The sequence below is a fragment of the Macaca mulatta genome, chromosome 17 (genome assembly GCF_049350105.2).
Source record: "Macaca mulatta isolate MMU2019108-1 chromosome 17, T2T-MMU8v2.0, whole genome shotgun sequence".
Lineage (NCBI taxonomy): Eukaryota > Metazoa > Chordata > Mammalia > Primates > Cercopithecidae > Macaca > Macaca mulatta.
This window is the reverse complement of record NC_133422.1, coordinates 95,949,441-95,974,661: the sequence shown is the minus strand read 5'-3', so window position 1 is coordinate 95,974,661 and position 25,221 is coordinate 95,949,441. Positions and strand designations below refer to the sequence as shown.

The 25,221-nt window shown below is 38.3% G+C and overlaps 1 protein-coding gene across 2 annotated transcripts in view; it reads left to right on the top strand.

Moving 5' to 3' along the window:
- The window catches only part of NALCN (sodium leak channel, non-selective), a 354,786-nt gene that overhangs the window by 108,095 nt on the left and 221,470 nt on the right, over nucleotides 1–25,221 (top strand). For both annotated transcript variants that reach the window (XM_028837268.2, XM_028837267.2), the window contains exons 8-10: nucleotides 9,200–9,342; nucleotides 9,472–9,576; nucleotides 17,846–17,932. In XM_028837268.2, coding sequence (XP_028693101.1) covers nucleotides 9,200–9,342; nucleotides 9,472–9,576; nucleotides 17,846–17,932 — 335 coding nt within the window. The remainder of the gene's footprint in view (nucleotides 1–9,199; nucleotides 9,343–9,471; nucleotides 9,577–17,845; nucleotides 17,933–25,221) is intronic.

The following is a 25,221-nucleotide window of genomic DNA, read 5'->3' as shown; positions in this document are numbered from 1 at the left end:
TTTATGTCATAACTATCATCACCTTAACATTATGCAAAGTTCTAGCCCTTTTGCCTTAATTTCCTTTGAAAAGATTTCTTTCCAATAAATCTTCCAAATATGGGTGACAAAGCTAAAAGACCCTAAGAGGAAACATATTTCTGGTATGACATATTTTGCTTACTCTTTAGGACAATTGAAAAGCTTCTAATTAACTTTTCTTTAGTGCCTTAGTGGTGACCAGCAGTATCATCACTGCCCTAGCACATCCATGGAAGTTGAGGTCCAGGGTGTACTGACTCATACAGGTTACCTAGGTAAGAAGTAATGGATGATTGGAATGTTAGGAACTGTAACTGACAGCTTACGGTGGCAAAGTGTAGGGTTTTCTTTCTTGTCTTGTCTTCAAGTTTTGTTTTTTTGTTTTTGAGACAGAGTCTTACTCTGTCGTCCAGGCTGGAGTGCAGTGGCACAATCTCGGCTCACTGCATCCTCTGCCTCCCAGGTTCAACCAATTCTCCTGCCTCAGCCTCCCGAGTAGCTGGGATTACAGGTGCATGCCACCACGCCTGGATAATTTTTGTATTTTTAGTAGAGACAGGGTTTCACCATGTTGGCCAGGCTGGTCTCAAGCTCCTGACCTCATGATCCACCTGCCTTGGCCTCCCGAAGTGCTGGGATTACAGGCGTGAGCCACTGCACCTGGCCTTTCCTTTCTTCTTAAGACAACTAATGGAAAATACATTTCCAAGAAGCTCTTTTGACCTGACATCACTACTCCTCAAAGGCAGAAGGCTGACTCACAGGCCTAGAGGTGTCTGACATGATTTCTTTGTTACCCTTACTCTCAGCCTACCTGGAAATGGCCAATCACAGGGAGACGGGGAGTGCTTTAGTTGGCGTGTGGACTGAGCGTCCTGGGAACTGTTCTGCTGTAGTACCTACATTTTCCTGCCAATGTCAGCATCCAGCTTGTCAACACTTCTTTTCCATTTGTGAATACTATAGTGAAAGCCTTCACCTCTCCTTTTCTTGGAGTATTTTCCATTCAGAACTTGGAACTTAAGTTTTCTACATTTGAAGAAACATATTTCAATTATGATTCTTTATTACTTATAAAAAATTAACTTAGAAGATATATGTAAACATGTGTATGGTTTAAGGTAACAAAGTGATTTTTGCCAATATGGCAAGGTGTGCCGAAAGAGTGCTTAAGTGTAAAAAAAACAAAGAAACCAAAATCAAAATTAAAGTAGCTCAAAAACATAAAGTTTATAAATGTTTTTAAGACATTTATAATAAAAAAGTCCTTTTGTGTTTGTTCCATGTTCTGGAATAGCAAATAAAAAATGTGGTTTTAGCTTTGTTTTGTTTTATTACCTTGATATGCCACGTGGCAAGCCTCAGGCTCAGTGTGTGGAGCACATGAGTTGAGTGTGTGGACAAGTTGTGTTGAAGATTATTATTATAGGCACAATGTTACAGCACAGTCTATCAGGGAAAATACTGATATTTTTGTGAGGCTGAGCATAGTGGCTCACGCCTGTAATCCTAGCTCCTTGGGAGGCTGAAGCATGAGAATTAGTTGAACCCGGGAAGTGGAAGCTGCAGTGAGCTGAGATAGCACCACTGCACTCCAGCCTGGGTGACAGGGCGAGACTCCATCTCAAAAAAAGAAAAAAAGAAAAGGAGGAAAGAAAGAGAGAGAGAGAAAGAAAGAAAAAAGAGAGAAAAAAAGAGAGAAAGGAAGGAAGAAAGGAAGGAAGGAAGGAGGGAGGGAGGGAGGGAGGGAGGGAGGGAGGGTGGAAGGTAGGTGGGTGGGAGAGAGTAAACATGGTTTACAGAGGTTTTATTCACTAGTAATTTTATTCACGAGTAATTTAATTCTGGCTGGTTCATTGTTTAATAAATCTCTGCAATTCAGAATGCACCTTGCTCGCTATTGCTGGTCTGCTGATCCACATGATCTTATTTCGTGTATGTGGATCATCCAGCCACAGTGACAAAGGTTCATTGTGTTGAGTCCAGATGTCCACCTTAAGAGTACACATCCCTCACTGCTGCTTTTTTTTTTTAATTATCTCACACTAAATACATTTACTTTATGATAACTACTGTTGGGGTGCAATCTACTCTTACCACAGAACCAGCTCTCAGTTAAGAAGAAAGTATTGAGATGGTGTGGGGAAATTTGGTGAAGAAAAACATTATAGTAAGTTACAGTCAATCTCACTACTGACTGTTGGCTAAAATATTTTTTTAATATGTGGCTAAAATCTGCATAAAATATGGTATATCTGAGCGAAGAGATTATCAGAGGGTGAGAGAAACTGAGAGTTCACCAAAAACAAAAGAAATAATAATTTCAATATAGATTTTGTCATCAACAAGTGACCACAAATGCAAGTTGTAGCTGAATTGAAGAGGCAGCCGCTTTGTTCTAAATCTGGTGGCTGCTGCTTAGGTTTCATTGTAGAAAACATTGAACTGTTTTGCAAGTTTGTATTATCTGTCTCATGGTCCAGACAGAACCGGAGTCTATCAACATGGATTAAGAATTAGTCTGTTTTCTTCTGTGTTTTTCTATGAATATACTGAATATCTCATTTTGATTCAGAAGAAAAACCTGAAAGCTTTCCAAAAAAAAAAAAAAAACCGTGTGTGTGGTTTGTCTTGGGACAGTTCAGAAGGTAGTCATTTAATTTCGTTCGGGAAAATTTTGCACTATTTATTTCATTCAAAATATGTTAATTTTCTTTTTCAATTTTAATTAATGTACTTTTGTAACGGCTCATTCTGCAAGCAGAGATAGCCTCCCTTCCCCCAAACTCTAAGATATGCATGTATATAGTCATCTTATTACATAGCAGGAAGTTTAAAAAGGAATAAGCTTTTGTTTTCAGTGCCTAGTTGTTAAAAGAGCAAAATGATAAAAATTTATGTAATGGTACTACTGAGCTGTCCACTGTGTGGCAAATACTTTATACAAACAAGCAATGTCTTAGGAGCTAGGCTTTTAACCTTCAGAAATCTTTAAGGGAGAATAAAATGTCATTTTTAAATCTCACCTTTGATCTCAAGTGAAGAGATTCAATTCATTTCAAAAATAATATAAATTTTATGCTAGACCCTGTGCTAGGCACTGCAGGGCAAAAGCTGAAGAATCAGAAAGGCTGTCAAGTTAGAAAAGTGTTTCTCAATTGGGCAATTTTTCCAACAGGGGCCACTGGTCAATGTCTACAAATATTTTTGGTTGGGGGTTGGAGGGGCCGTTGGAATTTAGTGGGTAGAGGTCAGGGATGTCGCTACACATCCTGCAAGGCACAGGACAGACCTTCCCATTAAAGCATCATCCATCTGCAGATGTCACTAGTACCAAGCTTACATTTTGGGTAGCTTCAGCAAGTTCTCTCTTAAACTATTCATAGCTCCCTTTTTTCATTAGTTCTGCAGTTTAATAAGAATATTGCCCTATGGAGCAGTTCCAGCACTTTGGGAGGCCGAGGTGGGTGGATCACCTGAGGTCAGGGGTTCGAAACCAGCCTGGCCAACATGGCAAAACCCTGTCTCTACTAAAAGTACAAAAATTAACTGGGCATGGTGGCGTGTGCCTGTAGTCCCAGTTACTTGGGGAGGCTGAGGCAAGAGAATCACTTGAACCCGGAGGCAGAGGTTGCAGTGAGCTGAGATCAAGTCACTGTACTCTAGCCTGGGTGACAGAGCAAGACTCCATCTCAAAAAAGAAAAAAAATAGCTGGAGATTAGGACAAGTTGTATATATGCAAACATAAAAAATAAATAAAATAAAACCCAGTATAGCACAACCCACCCCATCTTGAGCAAGCTGTACTTCTAATCATGCACGTGTGTAAATATCAAGCTCTTATTTGACCACCATTCAGGATTGAATAGTCATTGCAACTGTAGTTGAGCAAATAAATATCTATTTGGAGTTTAGGATAAGGATCGTACACTTCCACAGTTAAGTCTACTGGACTGACAGTAGACAGTTCATTGAGACACTGATACAGCATAGTCATCCATGTGTAGTGGTTGAGTAACATGTAAGTTTCTTTTCCCTTCCAACTGAGGGGGATGCTCAAGCTGAAATTTAACAAGGACAAAGTCGATCAGCTTCTCTCTGAAAAGGGTGATGTCTGATCAGTCAGCTGGAGGATCAGAAAGAGTGATTTAGAAAAGTCTGAGGGAAACTGATGATCTTGAGTAACAAGAAAGTTGTCATTTTGTTCACCACAGATGAAATTCTATTCCCAGACAGTAAGTGAAGCCAGATAATCAGGCCGATTTCATAAACAGTAGATTGGATTGGAGGAGTTAAAGGACCAGATAAGAAAACGAGCACCTAAAGCAGGATGACCTGGGTAAAACAAAGGATGATTCACTCAAAGGGGCTGCAAGGACTAATGCTGCAGACTCCTATAGCTTGTTGTGCCTTGCAAGGCCAAGAGAGATTCCCAAAGGGACTGAGGCCTGGCAGCATCCAGTGAATGGGCTCTTGCCTACCTGATATGGAGCTGCCTCAGAAGATAGTGTGTTCCGTATCCCTGGAGGGGTTAAAGTTCAAGAACATTGCTGAGGATCCAAACGCTGGGAGAGAGAAAGAAATGGATGGTCCTAAAATAAATCCTCTTTGTTCTTAAAACTCTGATTGTGGGAGTGAAGGTGATTATTCAGACCAAGCCCCTGGGTACTGACTCATTCTTATTCCACTGTCTCGGGCCTACGTCTCCAATTCTAACTTTCCAAATTCCATCACGGTAGATCAGGTATTCCCATCGTTAGAATAGTACTGTAGGTGGTTTGTGTTTGGAGAGAGGTTTAGTGGTAGGACCCCAGGTTTGTAGTGTGTTACTAGTTATCATCACAATTTTATGACCCTCTCACTTGAGAGTGGGATGACAATGTGGTTATTAACCTGAGACTAGAAGAAACAAATGGGAGTACTCCCAAAACACAAATATCTCACCTCTTTTTTTCATGGGAAAAGAGTCAGCAGAAGACGGCAAGGCAGTCGATAAAATCCTAAAGGTAATCAAAACAGATGGGGATATAATTTCATTCAGAGCTATACAAAAATATCCTGTACTCATTCTCGATACAGGAAGTGTGTAGAAAGTTTCAAGGTTAGTATTTATCTTCTAAACGTAGACTTGTGGTCTTCTTATTTAATAAATTCAAACCACCAGTGGAAGAAGTCAGAAAGAATGAGATCAGGAGAACTGATTTTCATGAGTAACATTGTTGTGATTGCATTTCTTGCACAGCCTTAATTTGTGCCTTGAGAGGTTAAGGTCTGAGAGAGTAGTGCTATTCCAAGAGCTCTCCAGGGATATTTTTGGAACAGGCCTTATTGTTCTCTAAAAAATTAATGCGTTATATTCCCAGGTGCTGTTGTCAAGCATCATTTTTCATTTAACAAAAATATGGTCGTTTAGCCAGAAATTTTAGTTCTGTAATTAAAGTAGACTAAAAATATTCTGCAGCGCATCTAGAAAAAATATTTTATATGAATCATTGTGCTTCACAGAAATTTTCCATGTTGGATCAAACAGTAGATGAAGACTTTTCTGTGTGTTTAGGATGGGTTTTTATGTTTATATATGAGCATGCAGGTGTTTTAAGAGAAATTTGAAAATCGGCAAAACGAAGTCAATTCACTATAAAATAGTTTCCAAATTGTCTGTGCAGTATTAATATTGAGGAAGAATTAATTGAAAGCAAATATTTGAGAAATGCTTTCGTATGTCTGTAGGCTACAAAATCGTTGTTTAATTCATCAACAATCTTTGAGTGCTCCTCAGCATCTGGTACAGAAATGAAAAATACAGTTTTAACTTCAGAGTGCTCACACCTAGTGAGGGAAACAAACAAGGTAGAGAATTCAGCATGATGAGTGACATGAGATAGGTGAATGGGAGGCTCTCTGGGAGTACTGAGGGTCATTGCCTAGTGTAGCTAAGGGCAGAGAGGAGCTGAGCTGGGCAGCTCAGGAGTCTGCCAAGAGGGTCAGAGGGAAGCAGTTCAGGGCCAGCAGCGAGAACGGGACTGTGCAAAAGACATTTCAGCAGCTACAGTTTCTTTCTGAGAGTCCTCCACTTCCCAAAGAAAATGAAAGGAACATTTATTTGATTTTTGTCAGTTTAAATATTGGCCAACCATTGGAAAATCATTTTTGAAAAGTGATTTCTTTTGCTATATTTGGCAAAGCTGGGAGTAGAAAAGTGATGAGGAAGGACCATCTTAGTCCATTGCCTTTGCCTTTGTAACTGCTACTTCTTCACAGCCTTTCTACCCAGTGCAGTTCACGTATGGGAAACATTTCTTTCCATAGTCAGCATCTTCCTGGGGAGTGTTTTGGTTATATTTTCACAAATGTCTCACCTCTTTGTATGAACAAACCTTCTCTTTGAGCTGTACTGTGAGTTTCTGCTTCTTTCCTTTTTTCCTTTGTCTAATTAGAAAAAAAAAATAGAGTGGAAGCTTTAAGGCTACTTGTTAAATGTGCTCTTTTTTACTTAACTCCAAATGACATCTTGTTTGTAGATGTAATTAAGAAAGATCTGGACAGAGACAGGGAGGATAATATTCAGTGTTCCTCTCAAATTGAATTTTATGGTGACAAGCTCCATATTTTACAGGAAAATGCTCAGTTAGTACAGCTGTTAGACTTTAATGGTAGATAATAATGGATTTCTGTAGCTACTTTTTTGTTTTCATTCAAAAACCTAGAGGAAAATAAGGGATATAAATTATAAATTATTTGTTTTATGTTAAAAATATGTTTCCTATTCAGTGCACATAAGCAAAGGTTTTGTCCAGTGTTAGTACCTATGAATCATTAATAAAAACAATTGCTTCTGTTTGCTGTTGACATTTTATGTATGTGGTGTTCCTCCCTGAACCTTTTTCTTAAAAGTCAACTTTTAAGAAATGATGTGCAAACAAAAGGAACTATTTTATAGTTAATTGGTTTTATGTTTAAAGATGATCGATATACAATAAACTTAGCCATCGTAATCCCTCAGAAAAACATTAACTGTATTTAAGGATAATAAGAGAAAATAATCTCTTTTTAACATATTTATTGATATATAATAATTGTACATATTTATGGGGTACCTGTGATATTTTGTTTTATGGGTAAAATGCATAATTATCAAATTAAGATATTTAGGATATCCATCACCTCAAGCATTTATATTTCTATGTGTCGGGAACATTTCAAGGCCTCTCTGCTAGCTATTTTGAAATATGTAATACATTGTTGTTAACTATAATCACCCTCCTCTGCCATGGAACATTAGTACTTATTCCTTCTATCTAACTCTATGTTTCTACCCATTAGCAATTTCTTGTTAAAGCCCCAGTCTCAATCAAGAGAAAATATAAATAGCATGGTAAAGAAAAAAAAAAAATTTATGACCCGATGATATGGGTTCCATTTCTGGTTCTATACTTTCCACCTTGGAGAGCTTCATTAACCAGTGACCTTCACTTTTCTTTTCTGTAAGATGGTATTGATAATATCTGCCCTCATGCCCACTTCCCTGTCTGCCTAACTAATAAGACACAGATTTCCTTAGCATGTAAGTGTGTTACAGAGCCTAGAAACTCAACATGCTTCACAAATATCAGCTGTATGATAAGGAGTTACAGTACCAATGTACAAAATATGATTTTTAAAATGAGAGGCAGGACATTTATGAAGTTATATTCTATGTAAAGTATATTAACACACATTAACACATAATAGGTGATAGGAATATGCTTTTCTTCTTTCTCTTAGCTTTTCTTTCCAGCCTCTTTTTCTCTCTTGTCATCAAGTCTGCGGCTGGACTTCCTTCTGTTCTGCTTGCATTGGTGTTTGCTGATGTTCTGATTCTGCTTTCTCATGCACAGGCTCAAAGAAACAGTGAAGCTGCCCCAACGTGTGCAAAACCCTCTTCTTAGCTTGGATGCTTGGTCATACACACATTCTAGTTTAAATTCCTATGTAATTAGAAAATATATGAGTGGAGATTGGTTTTATATTCTGTAATAATAAAACTTATTTAGAGAAGTAGGATTTATTGAGGTACAAATGTTTACCAGTTTTATGAATAACAGCATATAGTTATTTTATAAACAACTTCAGTGATATATGTTTGTGTGTTTTCTCCCAAAAGCATATTGAGCAATTATTTTCAATTTTATAATCATAATGATACCTGCAATATCTTAAGAACCTACCCTATGATTTATAGGAATTAAGTCATTAAATCCTCACAACACTATAAAGTCTGTGCTATTTCCCATTTTACAGATAGAGAAACTAACTACAGCAAGGCTATTAAGAGACAAGATATCATCACATTTGGGAGGTGTGGGGCTTTGTACCAGAATGACTGAGTTAATTCCAGTTCCCTTCATTATTATCTTTGCATCCTTAGACAAGTCACTTTATCTTTATATGCTTTAGTTTCCCCATCTGTAAAACATCTCATAGTGTTGTTAGGATTAAACATATCTTTTCCCTACATGGCATTTGAGGTTCTCTTAGCCAATGTTAAAAAATCTGTCCACATATTTTTAACTTTCCTTTCTTTCCATGACTAGAAGTCCTTTCTAAGAGATAATCCTCCCAGAAAATACAAATCCTATTTGGCGATTCGCTGCCTTACATTTTGGTGTTCGGTAACACCATGGAATCCAAAGACAAGCTCCATCATATTCATTGTGGAGCCTGAGACACTTTACTCTCCCTATGAAAAAGTGATTTCAAATGAAACCCAGTTCTGCCATTTCTTTCATTTTGGTTAAAACTATAGCAGGTGCTTTTCACCTTATTGAATGTGTTAGGCTCCAAGTGGCAAGCTTAAATGGTACATATCCTTTTTAAAATTATACCTATACATACTGGGTTTGACCGTTCATTTCCTTTTCCACATTATTAGTTGCATTTAACAGCTAAAGGTATCATATCAAATTATTTTATTGCTAGAGATATTGAAATTACCCTGACTTCAAGTCAGAAACAACTTTATTAAAATTTTAAGAGTGAGAACAGTAAAATGTGTTTCACATTTTACTGTTTTCAATTTTTGAAGAGCTTTTGTCATTGAGAAAATGAGTGTGGATAAATATGGATTGTTTTACTGGAAAATGGTTTCTTATTTCAAAAGTCAACTGTGACTCAGTCTGTCCTCCTCTGTCATGGCAGGAACCAGTATATTCACCGTCTATGAGGCCGCCTCGCAGGAAGGTTGGGTGTTCCTCATGTACAGAGCAATTGACAGCTTTCCCCGTTGGCGTTCCTACTTCTATTTCATCACTCTCATTTTCTTCCTCGCTTGGCTTGTGAAGGTACTGCGGAGAATTGTGCTAAGAAAGTCTATGTTCTGTGATGGTTCTGCAGATCTTTGGTTTGGTTTTGGTTGCCCTCTGCTTTGTCATGCTTAGAGTTTGATAAATGTGGTTTGTGATTTTTTTCAGAACGTGTTTATTGCTGTTATCATTGAAACATTTGCAGAAATCAGAGTACAGTTTCAACAAATGTGGGGATCAAGAAGCAGCACTACTTCAACAGCCACCACCCAGGTACGGTATGAGCAAGAGGATGTCATAACCCATCTGAGCGTGCACATGTCTCACCCTCACCATCAGTGGACCTTGGGGAAGCTCTTGCATGTCGGGCTTCTACAGTCTGACTCAGGAAGCTGTCTAAAAATACAGGCACAGGCCAGGCACAGTGGCTCATGCTTGTAATTCCAGCACTTTGGGAGGCTGAGGGGGAGGGATTGCTTGAGTCCAGGAGTTTGAGACAGCCTAGGTAGTGTAGCAAGACCCCATCTCTACAAAAACATTTTAAAAATTAGCCAAGAGTAGTGGCATGAGCCTTGTAGTCCCAGCTACTCAAGAGGCTGAGATGGGAGGATCACTTGAGCCCAGGAGGTCGAAGGTGCTGTGAGCTGCAGTCACAACCCTGCACCCCAGCTTGGGTGACAGAGCAAGACCCTACCCCAAAAAACATAAAATAAAATAAAATAAAACAGGTTCAAAGGCCCAAACCCAGAACAATCAGATCACAGCTTCTAGGCAGTGAGGGAATGACACCTATATTTTGTAACAGCTCCATGGGTGGTTTTGATACAAAACCAAGATCGTCAACCACATTTATTACATACCTTAGATTCTGACATCACAAATCCTCAAATGGCTTACAGATAAAATGTAACCACTATGGAATTTCTGACTTTTATGAGTATTTATTCATGTACTTGCGAGCCTGTGTAATGTCTATGTGTAGGATTAGAATTTTGTGATGGAAAATATATCTCATTCAGAACAAACCACAGTGCAATAAACTATGACAATGATCCCTCAAACCCACATGCACGTTTGTGATTTTTCAAAGAATCCCTGTATATTCAGAAGGATTCCCATAAGTCCCATAAGACAATACTGTTTCCATAAAACCATAAGGCTCCTGAGAATTTGAAGGTGGGCTACAAATTTTCTAAAAGCAGCAGAGCAGTTATTACATAAGAGGGCAATTCAGATCCAATGCCTTTTTTTTTTTTTTTTTTTTTTTGGATTTGTTTCATGTGTGTGTGTTCATGGTAGTTAAAAAAAAAAGGAAGGGCAGTTTTGTATATCTTCTTCTAGTGTGAATCTTTATAAAAGACAGAGAAAATAAAAATTCCAGAATCAGGAATAAAATGATATAATGCCTTGTGACTATTATAATATTAAATTCTAAAGGATATTTAGCAAGTTTGTAAACACTTACAAAAGCTGTTAAGACAAACGTATCTGTCAACACTTACAAGAACTGGTAAGACAAAGGTATCTGTCAAGGAGCCGAGGTGTACAAATTTTACTTTTGAAAACCCTCAAGTTGAACTTTTAATAATTATATGTTAAAACGCAATTTAACACACCAATTTGGGAAAAGCCTGATGGTGTTGAGGCATCTTTATGATGCTGTAAAAGTCTGAATTGTCCGGTCAGTTCATTATAGATGAAATAGTGTCAGTCTTATTCAATTTTGACAAATAACAGTTCAAACTTCCATGAAAGGTTTTTCTGAATATGCTATCCAGGTTATATCAGAGATGCCATGTAGAAAAGCCTTCAAGAAATCAACCATACCAAGTACTTATCTCCTCTCTCCTCTCTTTTTGCAAACTATGAGAGATAAGAAAGTTCCCAGTCTGTTCTGAGGTGACAGCCTCTAGAAGGACTTGTTTTCACTTATGACTCTGAGACCCAAATGGAACATGGAACTATGATCTCAGCCCTTAACTCACATGCAGTGTTCCTGGAGATGACCTAAAATACCTTTAAAACCATAGTATGTTTATGGAGTGACTCTCAAGTACAAAATCACAGCTAGAAAAAATAGTGTTTGGAAGCACCACCAAGTTAGCCAATGGTTCTAATAGAAAGGGAAATGTGAAGAGACTTGGAACAACCTTGTACAAAATCGTTTTGATGCAAAATTGTACTTAATCAAGAGGAATGAGTTGGTAATTCAGAGGTAATGCGTCTAGATATTCAGCAGAGGTAATCACACAGAGAATTGTGAAAAACCTTCATTAAGAAAAATGCTATAGCTGAGGACCTGGTTGCTAAGCAACCAAAGCTCCTGCTGTCAGCCTCTGGGTGAAACACCACTCAGGCAGCCTAGCAACGGGCTTCAGGCCCCGCCCACCCTGGCTAGCCACTTGCAAGTGGGCCCTCTGATGCTTTTATGTGTAGAGAAAGGAGACACATCATTTGCCATGATGCTATTATGTTTGTAAAATATGACCAGATTCTGTGAACAGAGACTTCTCATTCAGTGGTTTAAAACACTAAATCATAAGTTACTAATTTGAAGGAATTAAAATAAAGATGATTATTGTAACGCACACAGCTTTTCGAACATGGAAGTTCATTCTTGCCTTTCTCTAGCATATGGAAAATTTGCAGTTGTTAAATATAGGCTATTCTCATCAAAGGACTAAAGGGTCCTGGGCTTGTTGGACTTGTTGATGTCTAAGTCTGCAGACTTCCCATAACAGCTATGTGTGTAGAAAAAAAATATGTATATATATATGCACATTTTCAGGACAAAGAAGGGGCTTTCTGTTACATTAGGCAGATCACTAGTAATTGACTCTGATAGGGACCATTTTAAGGGAGGCGAAAGGAAATCTGTGATGAAAATTGTTTCTTTAAACTAACAAAGCAATATTTTTCAGTTGGATGGTCACCACCAAATGCCTCCAAGACACAGCATAGAAACAAATTACAGAGAGATTAATGCCAAGGGTCTTTAGGAGACCACAATATAACATGTAACTGGAAAACAGAGGGAAAATGATGTAGAAAATTTCAAATTACTAAGCATTGACTCTGCCTGGACTCTGAGAGGCTTGTGATTTCATACCTGCCTAATTCTTAGCCGTGGATAACTATTGCCTTGTGCTCAGCTGTGGATTAGGTTGAAGGATAAGTGATTCATACACCCATGATATAATACCCCCCTGTGTTAATCCACTGTAGGATTACCCAGGCCACAACTTTTTAGTGATATCCCATCACTGGATGTTGGGATGTGCAGATGAGCTGAAAGATGAAGCCCTGAGTACCGTATCTCACTAACCCAGACCTTTCCTCCCATTATTTAGATGCTTTACTTCAGATACCTGTTACCAGTCCCATGGTCTTCTGACCTAGACTAGCTCATGATAAAGATGAGCTTATCCCAACTTTGCCTCGAGTAGAACTCAAAGAACTGCTAAACTTTACAGCCACACAAGGCTACTTTTCTGTTAAAATGATAAGAGACAAAAAGCAGGCTTCTGACAGTCAATACATATATAACTTTTATAAATGAATCATAGTCCAACAGGATCATATCGAAAGTTTGGTAAATAAATAAATATTCTGATTGTACAAAGACATTTCTGGGTCTGTTATTATCTCTAATTGAGCATTCTTGCTGACATGTGTTTTCTGAATTAATATTCCCTAATTAAGAGAGAAGACTGATAAAGGTAGAATTGGTGTGGGAAGAAAGGGCACTTATAAGTTTATTCTCCTTTGGGTTTCCATCAACGTTCTTAGAACGTGGATTATACAATGCCTAAAGCAACGTATGTATAAATGTTAAGTGCTGGGTTAAAAAGTAGAAAAAAAATTGATGAAAAGACACATGATGAAAAATGGAAAGAATTTCTCCTCCAAAGAGAAAGTTACATATAACTTAATGATCAAAGACAATACTTTAGCAAAAATGTGTTTACTGTGTTCCAAGACCATTCATTCCCTCATGAATATACATCATTAAAATGTGTGAGAAAACAATTCAATGAATGCATTTCAGGGCAGGGTGCTTCTAGCATAGTGTAATAATGAGCACCTTCTAATAAGGAATCATAATAATGGAATAATGCAATCATCATAGGAAGCCATAAATGAAAATTAAATTTTGTGAGGTTGCATCATTGAATATATTATTTCATAATGAAATCAAGCCAGGTATCCACTCTCACTATTTTGTGTCATAGTGACTATTAGCTATTTTTTGAAAAACCATCAATTTTCAAAGAATCCAAAGAGCATACAAATTGCAAAGTAAATTTTAGATTTTCTCTGCATTACTGTGTATGTGGATGTCTGTGTGTGCCTGTCCTGAGTTTGGAATTCTAATTCAGTTGCTAGTGATTCTCCATTACCATGATTCTTTCTCTTACGACTATCCATTAGATAACCTGTTATTCATGCTGTTGTTGATGATTATGATATTATGCCTATAATAGAACAATCCCAGAAGCATTTATAACTACTTTACAAACCAATCGACCAGTTATAAAACTCTAGCAGTTGCAGATGGACAGGCCTGAGAGAATTCTCAAAGTTGAAATCTCCATGGGCTCCCAAATGATTGTGCTAAGAGGAGAGTGCCATGGAAATTCATTTGTGTTATTGGTGATATTCTGCCAATTCAGAACGTCTTCTTACAGTCACTCCTATATATTGAGATCTGCGCTAGCCTAATGGCTTTACAACCTGTCTTATTTAATCTTCACAGTAATACTGTAAAGCGGGCGTTATTAATGTCTCCACTTTGCATGTAAAAAATGACAATGATTGGAAAGTTAATTATCTAACCCCATGTTATATAACTGGGAAGTGGTAAAACTGGGACTCAAAACCAGGTTGCTCAGCTGCAAGAGCCTTTTTATTCAGCATGAGATGCTACCTCCTTTCAATTTAGCCATTACAAGCCCTGCTGTCAACATGCTGTCTTTGTTCTGGCCCCGTGTTAACTTTTCTTTTCTTAAAAAAGACCGTATTTATTGCTGGCTGAAAGGGACATTCGCATACATTGTTGCCAAGAGTATGAATTAAAATATCTTTTCCAGAAAACAGTTTGGCAATATGTATCCAAAAGTAAAACATATATACTATCTGACCAAGAGAGTCCACTTTTAGAAATTTATCCTAAGAAAAATTTGGGGCAGTAGCCAAGGGCATATGTTTGAGGATGTTTATGAGGCATTATGGCAATTTTTTAAAAACGGAAACAGTCTTAGTCTCTAGCAATAAGTTATCGATTATAAATTATGAAATTGGAATAAAGGCAAACCATTAAAATAAACATTGAACTTTATTGATGTGAAGATATGCTGATGACATATTAGTATAAAAAAGGATCCCATGTTTGTGTGTGGGATGCAGGTGTGTGTGTGTGTCTGTGTGTGTAAAATACCTGGAACATTAACTCTAAAATGTTAGTGGTGGTATATCTGGGGAATGAGTTTAAGATGTTTCTTTGGCAACTCATCCTCATTTTCTAAGCCTTTAACAGTAAAATATTTAATTATAGAATGAGAAAGGAAAATTGCATCAGTAAAATGAAAAGAAAAAATAATGGACATTCTAACAGAAACCACATGTACTAGTTAAGTTACATTCGGTTGCAAGGGACCAAAAAAGCCCGAAATAAGTTGCTTAGGTGAGGTATGCGATGAGGAATCCCGTTCTCTCTCATATAAAGTCGGAGGTGCTCATTCAGCGTGGTATGGTTGCCTGTGTTGCCACGGATCCAGACACCTTCCCTCCCGTTCCAGTTTGCACAGCCTCCATTACCACAGTCACCTTGTAGACTAGCATGGCTGCTGTAGCTCTAACCCTCACATCCATATTCCAGAGCACAGGAAGAAGAAGGAAATATAGGAAAAGAGGGTTTCCGCTTGCATCCTATAGTCCTGTATGTAGTTACATGGTCAAGGTCAGCTTCAAAAAAAGACAAGAACTGGCCTTTTTTCTTGGTAGCCTAGTGACTCCACACAGATTCTCTTTGTAAAACAGGGAAAAGAGATACAAAGGAAAGACTGTCAGTCCCTGCCACAATCCCCACAAGGATTTGAGTCTCTGAGGATCCTTGGCTTCTGCTAGCTAGCCCAACTTCTGTCTCAAAGATCTACTGTAATATTAACCAATCGAAATGTTGCATAATTCGGGGGACTAAAGAGAAATTGAACGTTTTTGCATTTCCTTTACTTTATTTCATACAAATAAATGACCTTGAGAGAACACTTTTACTGAAAATTAAATTGATTCTTTTGATTTTGGTCTACTGAAAAAAAACATAATTTAACAGAGAAAATTAGTCTGCTACTGATCAAAGTAAATATATGCCCCAGGGATCCTTTATGCCACAATTAGAGAGTACAGGAAGTATCAACAGAGGGTTTTTATTAATAACTGGTGACTGGCAATGCTGGCTTTGTCTTTTATCCTTAAAATGAGGCTTCCAGAATTTTGACAGACACTTAACAAGGTCCTATAACAGGTTTGCATCTCCACTGATGCCTGTATTCTCAGAATGAGCCTATTCAAGAAGAATGTGCCTGATTCACCCCAAAAAGAGTTTTTGCAGTTTATTCTAAAGAAAATCCAAATCCTGTAAATGGACAGCTGAGATGAGCAATTTGCAGTTGACATCTTTGTCAAAGGAGCTTTATGTAAATGTGCGCCTCAATTTTATCATTTAAAAATACATATAGGAGGAAGAAGCGGGGGGACTGCCTGAGCTCAGGAGTTCAAAACCACCCTGGGCAACATGCTGAAACCCTCTCTCTACTAAAAAAATACAAAAATTAGCTGGACATTGTGGCGGGTGCCTGTAGTCCCAGCTACTCAGGAGGCTGAGACAGGAAAATTGCTTGAACCTGGGAGGCGGAGGTTGTAGTGAGTGGAGATCATGCCCCTACACTCCAGCCTGGGCAACAGAGCAGGACTCTATCTCCAAAAAAAATTAAAAAATAAATAATAAATATACATATAGGGCCTGTATATAAAAAATAAATAATACGGCCGGGCGCGGTGGCTCAAGCCTGTAATCCCAGCACTTTGGGAGGCCGAGGCGGGCGGATCACAAGGTCAGGAGATCGAGACCACAGTGAAACCCCGTCTCTACTAAAAATACAAAAAATTAGCCGGGCGCGGTGGCGGGCGCCTGTAGTCCCAGCTACTCAGGAGGCTGAGGCAGGAGAATGGCGGGAACCCGGGAGGCGGAGCTTGCAGTGAGCCGAGATCGCGCCACTGCACTCCAGCCTGGGCAACAGCGTGAGACTCCGTCTCAAAAAAAAAATAAATAAATAAAATAATAATAATAATAATAAATAATACATATAGGGCAAGAGTCTCTCACCACCTCACTCATTTTATAGAAGGCAAGTTTATTTTGCACAAAGGATCTACCACCACTACTACCAGGGATTTGAAACTATCATTACAAATCCTAGGTAGTGATATCTTTGCATCATCTCATTCATGTTTCCATTAGCAGTTACCCCTTCAAATACAGCATCAGACTATCAGGAGGACATAAATAAGGATGACAAAGGAAATATTTATTTCTGTAAAACAGTGACCTCAGGCAGGAATAAAACAGTGAGTGCTTGTAATTAGTATCTTTATTTAGAAAAACAAAAATGTTTAATTTTGCCCTATTCCTACTGTATGCACATACACACTCACTTGCTCCGAAGAACTAGAAAGAAAAATATTAGTGGGAAAATACGTGAAAGTGGGAAATGTCTTCCAGCTGGGTGTAATATTGACACATAAGTAATATGTGATGATAGCTAGGAGATAATAACCTAGATATCTAATTCAATGGATTTCAGATTTCATGGGCCTGTACCATCTTGAATTTCATCACTTAGGTCTTTAATCCAAAAGAAACTACTTGTTCCCTTCATAATATGTACATAAAATTTCCATTGAGCAGATTAATTGCTTCCTAGTTAAAATAATTACACAAAGCATATTAAGCAATGTGGCAGTCTTCTACCATTAAAATAACACCAGTTCTTTCCCTGTGCCACATGCACACTTCTTGTTTTATTGATCCTGAGAATATTTTTATTAGGTCAGTGAGAACTGTCCACTAAATAAAAATAAGATTTGCTACCTATAGTAAAAACACACCAGACACAATGCTTTTTAATTCTAATTTTCATTTTCTCCCAGATCTAATAGATATTTATCAATATAATGGGGATAAAATACTAAAGTATTTCTCTTGCGGAGAAGAATATTTGAGCAATTATATGCAAAGCATATGCAAGACAGAAAGTGCCTGACATAGCAAGTAGTCAATAAGCTCAGGTTATTAACATTGTTCTTTTTTCATTTACTTAAGCTTTCAGTGTTAAAGAAATACAATTGAAATGACTTCATTCCAAATATAAATCCATAAGAAGACACATTTTTGATGACATAAAATTATACAAAGCTGGAGACGTAGAGTTCTCAATGTTCCGTATTAAATGTCTCTGACTCATCTCCCTTCTTTGTCTTGAAGATGTTTCATGAAGATGCTGCTGGAGGTTGGCAGCTGGTAGCTGTGGATGTCAACAAGCCCCAGGGACGCGCCCCAGCCTGCCTCCAGGTGCAGTACAATGCCATTTTAGCAAAGCTCTTTGAATTTTATTTCATCAATGAAAATCCACAGCTCTTTAAGCTCTAGAATTGTCCAAATTTATGATCCTGAAGTTAGAGATGGTACTTCACTCCATCCTGTATTCCCAGAACCTAGCTTTTTTTTTTTTTTTTTTTTTTTTTTTAAAGATACACAGTAGGGATTTGATAAGTTTCTGATGGCTGCACACATGTAAGAGGATTTCAGTGGTATTGAATAAACGAAGAATTTTGTTGACATGTGAAATCTTATAAAAATAGTCTTTACCAAAGACCTGAGTTATTTGGCGGTGGGCAAATTCATTCAATTTAATACCTCACTGAGTAACTGGGAAAAAATATGTTGATACATAGTCTCTCTGTTTTTCTGCTTTTGCAAGCTTTCAGAGGAGCATAATATAGAGGTGTTTCTTTAGCAAAGTGCACCAATAGCAAACATGTGGCAGTGAGATGGCAGGTGGGACCTGAGAGTCCTCATAAGATAGATTCTCACAGTGATTAGAAGATGGAGCCTCAGGTCTCTGCCCGTGAACTTTCTGGAATCACCGTCGTCTTCTCCAAGTTTCTCCAAGCTGCCGTTGACAACAATATGGATAACAGCAATAACAATAAGGCCCAGTAAACCCTTTATCTCTTCTTCAGGGGGCCATACTGACATCTCTTGCTTTATTCCCCCTCCCTGCCCCCCAAATATCAGTAACTCATTCAAAATAATGTCACCTTACCAAGAGCAGCACCCCTACCTTTCCATAATATTTTCACTACTTTAATTTTCCCTCCAAGCAGCCTACTCGTAGGATTGAAGAACTGATTCTTCCACCTGGAGAATTTTATTTTCTTTAGCCTTTTTGGTTTTCAGTGAAAAATTCTCATCTCACAAGGGGCAGTTTCCATAGTTCTTTACATCCCGCCCTCATAATTTGGAGAAGTGTTCACATCTGCCATGGGATGAGACCATATCTCTTTTCTTTCTTTTGGGTCTTTCTCCAGATAGGGACTTATCATGCCACTCAAGGATTGGTACCTGAAAAATAAAATTGTAATCTGAGCCATTACTGTGGGCTTTGTTTGTATGCCCATTTTACCGTGGAGTTATTGACTTCTTTTTGTTTTTATTTGTATTGAGGTGTGATTAACAAATAAAATTGTAAATACTTAAGGTATACAATGTGATAATTTGATATATGTACACAGTGTAAAATGATTGTTGCAATCAAGCTAATTAACACATCCATTGCCGCATATGTTCAATAGTTACCTCTGTGTATGTGGGGTGGGGGGTAACACTTAAGAGCTAATCTCCTAGCAAATCTCATGTATACAGCACAGTATTATTAACCATTAATGAATCATTTTGTTTATTAGATCGTGAGAACTTGGCCATCTTTTGACTGATAACTAATATCTCCCCATTTCTACTCTGTGCCCCCAGCCCCTGGTAACCACCATCCTACTCTCTGCTTCAATGAATTTGACTTTTTGAGATTCCATATATAAATGAGATTATGCAGTATTTGTCTTTCTGTGTCTAGTTCATTTCACTTAGCATAATGTCTTCCAGGCTTATCCATATAGTTGTCAATGGCAGGATTTTTTTCTTTATTATGGCTGAGTAATATTTCACTGTATGTCTATACCACATTTTTTTTATCCATTCATACATCAGTATACACTTAGGTTGTTCCTTGTCTTGACCATTGTGAATAGTGCTGCAGTAAACATGGGGCTGCAGGTGTCTCTTTGAGATACAGATTTCATTTCCTTTGGGCATATATCCAGAAGTGGGATTGCTGGATCATATGGTGGTTCTATTTTTAATGTTTTGAGAAACCTCCACACTGTTTTCCAGAATGACTCTGCCAATTTAAATCCCCACCAACAGTGTAAAAGGGTTATCTTTTCTTTATGCCTTTGCCAAATAGTTATTTTTTGTCTTTTTGATGGTGACCATTGTAACAAATATGAGGTGATTATCTCATTGTGGCTTAAATTTGCATTTCCCTGATAATTAGGGATAGTATGCACTTTTTCATATACCTATTGGCCATTCATGTGTCTTCTTTGGAAAAATGTCTACTCAGAATTTGCTCATTTATAATCAGATTATTTGCTTTTTGTGTTTGTTTTTGTTTTTTAGTTTGGGGGTTTTTTGGTATTGAGTTGTATGAGTTCCTTGTATCTTTTGGATATTATCTGCTTTTCAGAAATATGGTGTTCCAATGTTCCCCTGTTCCATAGACTGCCTTTTCACTTTGTTTATTGTTAGTTATTTATTTCTGTCAGTTTAAAAAAATGGAGGGCAATAAGTGGAGAAGCTTGCAATGAATATTGATAAGTATTATTATGTGGTCCTCCTTCTGGCCTATATTTGATGTTGGCAATGCTGCTAATACAAAACTACAACTACCTTTACTCCTACTATCACTACTAATAGTATTAACAATGACAATGATTATAGTACTAGCTTCTTACCTAAAAAGCACTTTTATTGACATTATTTTTTAATCCATCAACTGATATTTACTGAGTTACCAACTATATGCTAGACACTGAGATAGTCCAGAAAGAAACTAGCACAGTCTCCACACTCATAGAGCTTACAGTGTGCTCAAGGGTGGAAGGAAAAAAAGGCAGCATCAAGCTAGCAGTCACAAGAGTGACGTGGGTTTTGAAATAAGTAATGCAAGATGCAATGAGGATATATAAATTGGGGTCCTCTTTGAGAGGTCAGGGAAGGTTTTAATGGGTAATCTTAAAACCAAAACTGAGTAATCCCAACATTTTGGGAGGCTGAGGCAGGCAGATCAGCTGAGGTCGGGAGTTTGGGACCAGCCTGGCCAACATGGTGAAACCCCATCTCTACGAAAAATACAAAAATTAGCCAGGCATTGTTAATTTAATAGCGTGCCTGTAGTCCCAGCTACTTGGGAGGCTGAGACACAAGAATCACTTGAACCCAGGAGGTGGAGGTTGCAGTGAGCTGAGATTGTGCCACGGCACTGCAGCCTGCGTGACAGAGTGAGACTCTGTCAAAAAAAAAAAAAAAAGAGAGAGAGAGAGAGAGAATGGGGAAAAGAATGGCTAAGGATGAGGTTTACTACAACGCTGTGATGTAGAAAGACTGACATGCCTGGTCAGCCATTTATAGGAGACAGTGGTGACTCAGAGGACATAGTGATGTCTCCTGAAGTTACATTCAACCAAAGGGAGAACCCAAGACTAGTGGCTGGGTCTTCTGGTTCCTAGTCACATGCTTTATCCAGCTGAAAAAAATATGCAAGAAATCATAAGTTTGTGGTAGAGAAATAAGCTGTCGGGGCTACTCTGAGTGCCAAATCAGAGTTGTATGGGATCAAGAGCTTTAAAATTTATTAAATCCTTGTTAATAGATGCCTCAAGGTGGCAATATGAAATTAGGAGGCAAGTCAGCCTCCTTATCACAAAGATTTGAGAATAACAAGGGATTAATGACAAGGTGAAGTGTGATGACAAAACCAAGCAAGGAGATAGTAAAATAAAGATTGGAATGGAGTGGGGATAGATGTCGGGCTTGAAGTGTATAGATGTGGCATCTCAGAGACCCCTATATGAGATATGTGTTATGAATATAGCAGCATGCTTATGACATCTTATGAATGTGACTCATATGCTTAGAAACTGGGGGGAAAGGGATCAGGTAATTCAGTATGATGCAAGTTTCATTCAACTCAACTTCATGTGTTTGACGCTGAATAAAGCTTTCCAGAGGCAACAATGAAGAATGCATGGAAGAAAAGTGGGATGGCCAAGAAGTTGTCTATTTGTACTGAGCAGGAGCTGTGATTAGAGAGAGAATACATTTCCATGTCTGAGGAAAAAATAATTAATTAATTAAAGAATTAAGTAAAAATATATTGAAGATAAAATGGGCATGAAATACTTGATGGCTTTTACTAATGATTAATGTCATCTAAAACTGGGTAACAGGAAAATTTTCATCTGAATCTTCCATTCCGTGGCTTGGACTATCATGGTATCTTACCCTCAAAGAGGAACAGGAGCATATACCACTTCTTTTTATTTTTAAAACAAGCAAAATATGAACAAGTTCTCATAAAAAAATTGATACGGAAATAAAATTAAAAGGAAGAGTTTACTTGAAATCGTCTTTCAACGTATCCTTCCTCATTCTTCTTCCAATAGGTAACTTGGAGGTTAATGTTGAGTCGATTCTTCTCAGACTCCTGCATTTATGCATTTTATCTCACATGAAAAAGCATTTCTGCCTCCAGGAAGCACTGACATTTTCACAGAATGCTTCTTCTTCCTACACCACTCCCTTCTCACTCATCCTTCAGAACTCAGCTCAAACATCACTTTCTTATCCTCAAAAACATAAGCCAGGTACCTCTGTTACATGTTTTCGTATCATCCTACACTTTTCTTTTACGTCTACCATAATTTTAATAAAATAAAATAAATTAAGGGTATAATTAGTTGTTTGATGTCTGTTTCTCCCTCCAGGAGAAATTCCATTACTTTAGAGACCATACCAGTCGTAGTCACTACTGGAACTATGCCTTAGACATGAGAGATGATCAATTATGTTTATTAACTGAGAACAAGTCTAGTGAAAGAAGGAGCCAGTACCTTCTTGGCTTATGAAAGTACTTATTTGACCTCTCACTTAGAAGCCGCTCTGTTTATCCTCCTGGTCTTGTCTCCAAGAACTAGACATTGAATAGACTGTGGCAATAACACACTTTTCCATACATAACAGTTATTTCTATATGCATGTCGTTGGAGTCTAAAGTAAGCAGTACACTTGGAGTTTGCTTCCAGAAAGTGCCTCGCAGAGATTGTAGGGTTTTGGATATCTCTGGATACTTTTGCCAGGATGTCTCCTCTAATCTGTGGTGGCAGAGCCTTGGCAGGACATAACCCTGATTTCTGTCATGTCTCACCTCTTTCAGAACTCTTTTCATCTTGTAAGCATATAAGATAAATTTGTCTTATGTTTAGAAATATCATGTTAGGAATAGCATCATTAAAAAGAACCCAAACTAATTTTTTTTTTTTTTTTTGAGACAGAGTCTCACTCTGTTGCCCAGGCTGGAATGCAGTTGCACAATCTTGGCTCACTGCAACCTCTGCCTCCCAGGTTCAAGTGATTCTCCTGGATCAGTCTCCAGAGTAGCTGGGACTACAGGCATGCGCCACCATGCCCAGCTAATTTTTGTATTTTTAGTAGAGACTGGGTTTCACCATGTTGGTCAGGCTGGTCTTGAACTCCTGACCTTGTGATCCATCCACCCCGACCTCCCAAAGTGCTGGGATTACAAGAGTGAGCCATCACGCCTGACTGGACCCAAACTAATTCTATGTTAACAAGAAGATAGAGTTTATTGGAATGAAACATTCGAATGGCTGTATTTAAATGGAATTTGTAATTTCGAAAGTGTTGAAATAAATTAGAAAAAATGAGGTATCAATAATATCTGAGAGATAGCAAACTGATGTTTGAGTTCCCATTTAACTACTAGGAACTGTTGATTTTGTTCAAAGTGGGACTTTGGGTGGGCGGAGCAAGATGGCCGAATAGGAACAGCTCCAGTCTCCAACTCCCAGCGCGAGCGACACAGAAGACCGGTGATTTCTGCATTTTCAACTGAGCCTCTGCTGCTGATACCCAGGCAAACAGGGTCTGGAGTGGACCTCAAGCAATCTCCAACAGACCTACAGCTGAGGGTCCTGACTGTTAGAAGGAAAACTATCAAACAGGAAGGACACCTACACCAAAACCCCATCAGTACATCACCATCATCAAAGACCAGAGGCAGATAAAACCACAAAGATGGGGAAAAAGCAGGGCAGAAAAGCTGGAAATTCAAAAAATAAGAGCGCATCTCCCCCGGCAAAGGAGCGCAGCTCATCGCCAGCAACGGATCAAAGCTGGACGGAGAATGACTTTGACGAGATGAGATAAGAAGGCTTAAGTCCATCAAATTTCTCAGAACTAAAGGAGGAATTACGTACCCAGCGCAAAGAAACTAAAAATCTTGAAAAAAAATGTGGAAGAATTGATGGCTAGAGTAATTAATGCAGAGAAGGTCATAAACGAAATGAAAGAGATGAAAACCATGACACGAGAAATACGTGACAAATGCACAAGCTTCAGTAACCGACTCGATCAACTGGAAGAAAGAGGATCAGCGATTGAGGATCAAATGAATGAAATGAAGCGAGAAGAGAAACCAAAAGAAAAAAGAAGAAAAAGAAATGAACAAAGCCTGCAAGAAGTATGGGATTATGTAAAAAGACCAAATCTACGTCTGATTGGGGTGCCTGAAAGTGAGGGGGAAAATGGAACCAAGCTGGAAAACACTCTTCAGGATATCATCCAGGAGAACTTCCCCAACCTAGTAGGGCAGGCCAACATTCAAATCCAGGAAATACAGAGAACGCCACAAAGATACTCCTCGAGAAGAGCAACTCCAAGACACATAATTGCCAGATTCACCAAAGTTGAAATGAAGGAAAAAATCTTAAGGGCAGCCAGAGAGAAAGGTCAGGTTACCCACAAAGGGAAGCCCATCAGACTAACAGCAGATCTCTCAGCAGAAACTCTCCAAGCCAGAAGAGAGTGGGGGCCAATATTCAACATTCTTAAAGAAAAGAATTTTCAACCCAGAATTTCATATCCAGCCAAACTAAGTTTCATAAGTGAAGGAGAAATAAAATCCTTTACAGATAAGCAAATGCTTAGAGATTTTGTCACCACTAGGCCTGCCTTACAAGAGACCCTGAAGGAAGCACTAAACATGGAAAGGAACAACCAGTACCAGCCATTGCAAAAACATGCCAAAATGTAAAGACCATCGAGGCAAGGAATAAACTGCATCAACTAACGAGCAAAATAACCAGTTAATATCATAATGGCAGGATCAAGTTCACACATAACAATCTTAACCTTAAATGGAAATGGACTAAATGGTCCAATTAAAAGACACAGACTGGCAAACTGGATAAAGAGTCAAGACCCATCAGTCTGCTGTATTCAGGAGACCCATCTCACACGCAGAGACATACATAGGCTCAAAATAAAGGGATGGAGGAAGATTAACCAAGCAAATGGAGAACAAAAAAAAGTGGGGGTTGCAATACTAGTCTCTGATAAAACAGACTTTAAACCATCAAAGATCAAAAGAGACAAAGAAGGCCATTACATAATGGTAAAGGGATCAATTCAACAGGAAGAGCTAACTATCCTAAATATATATG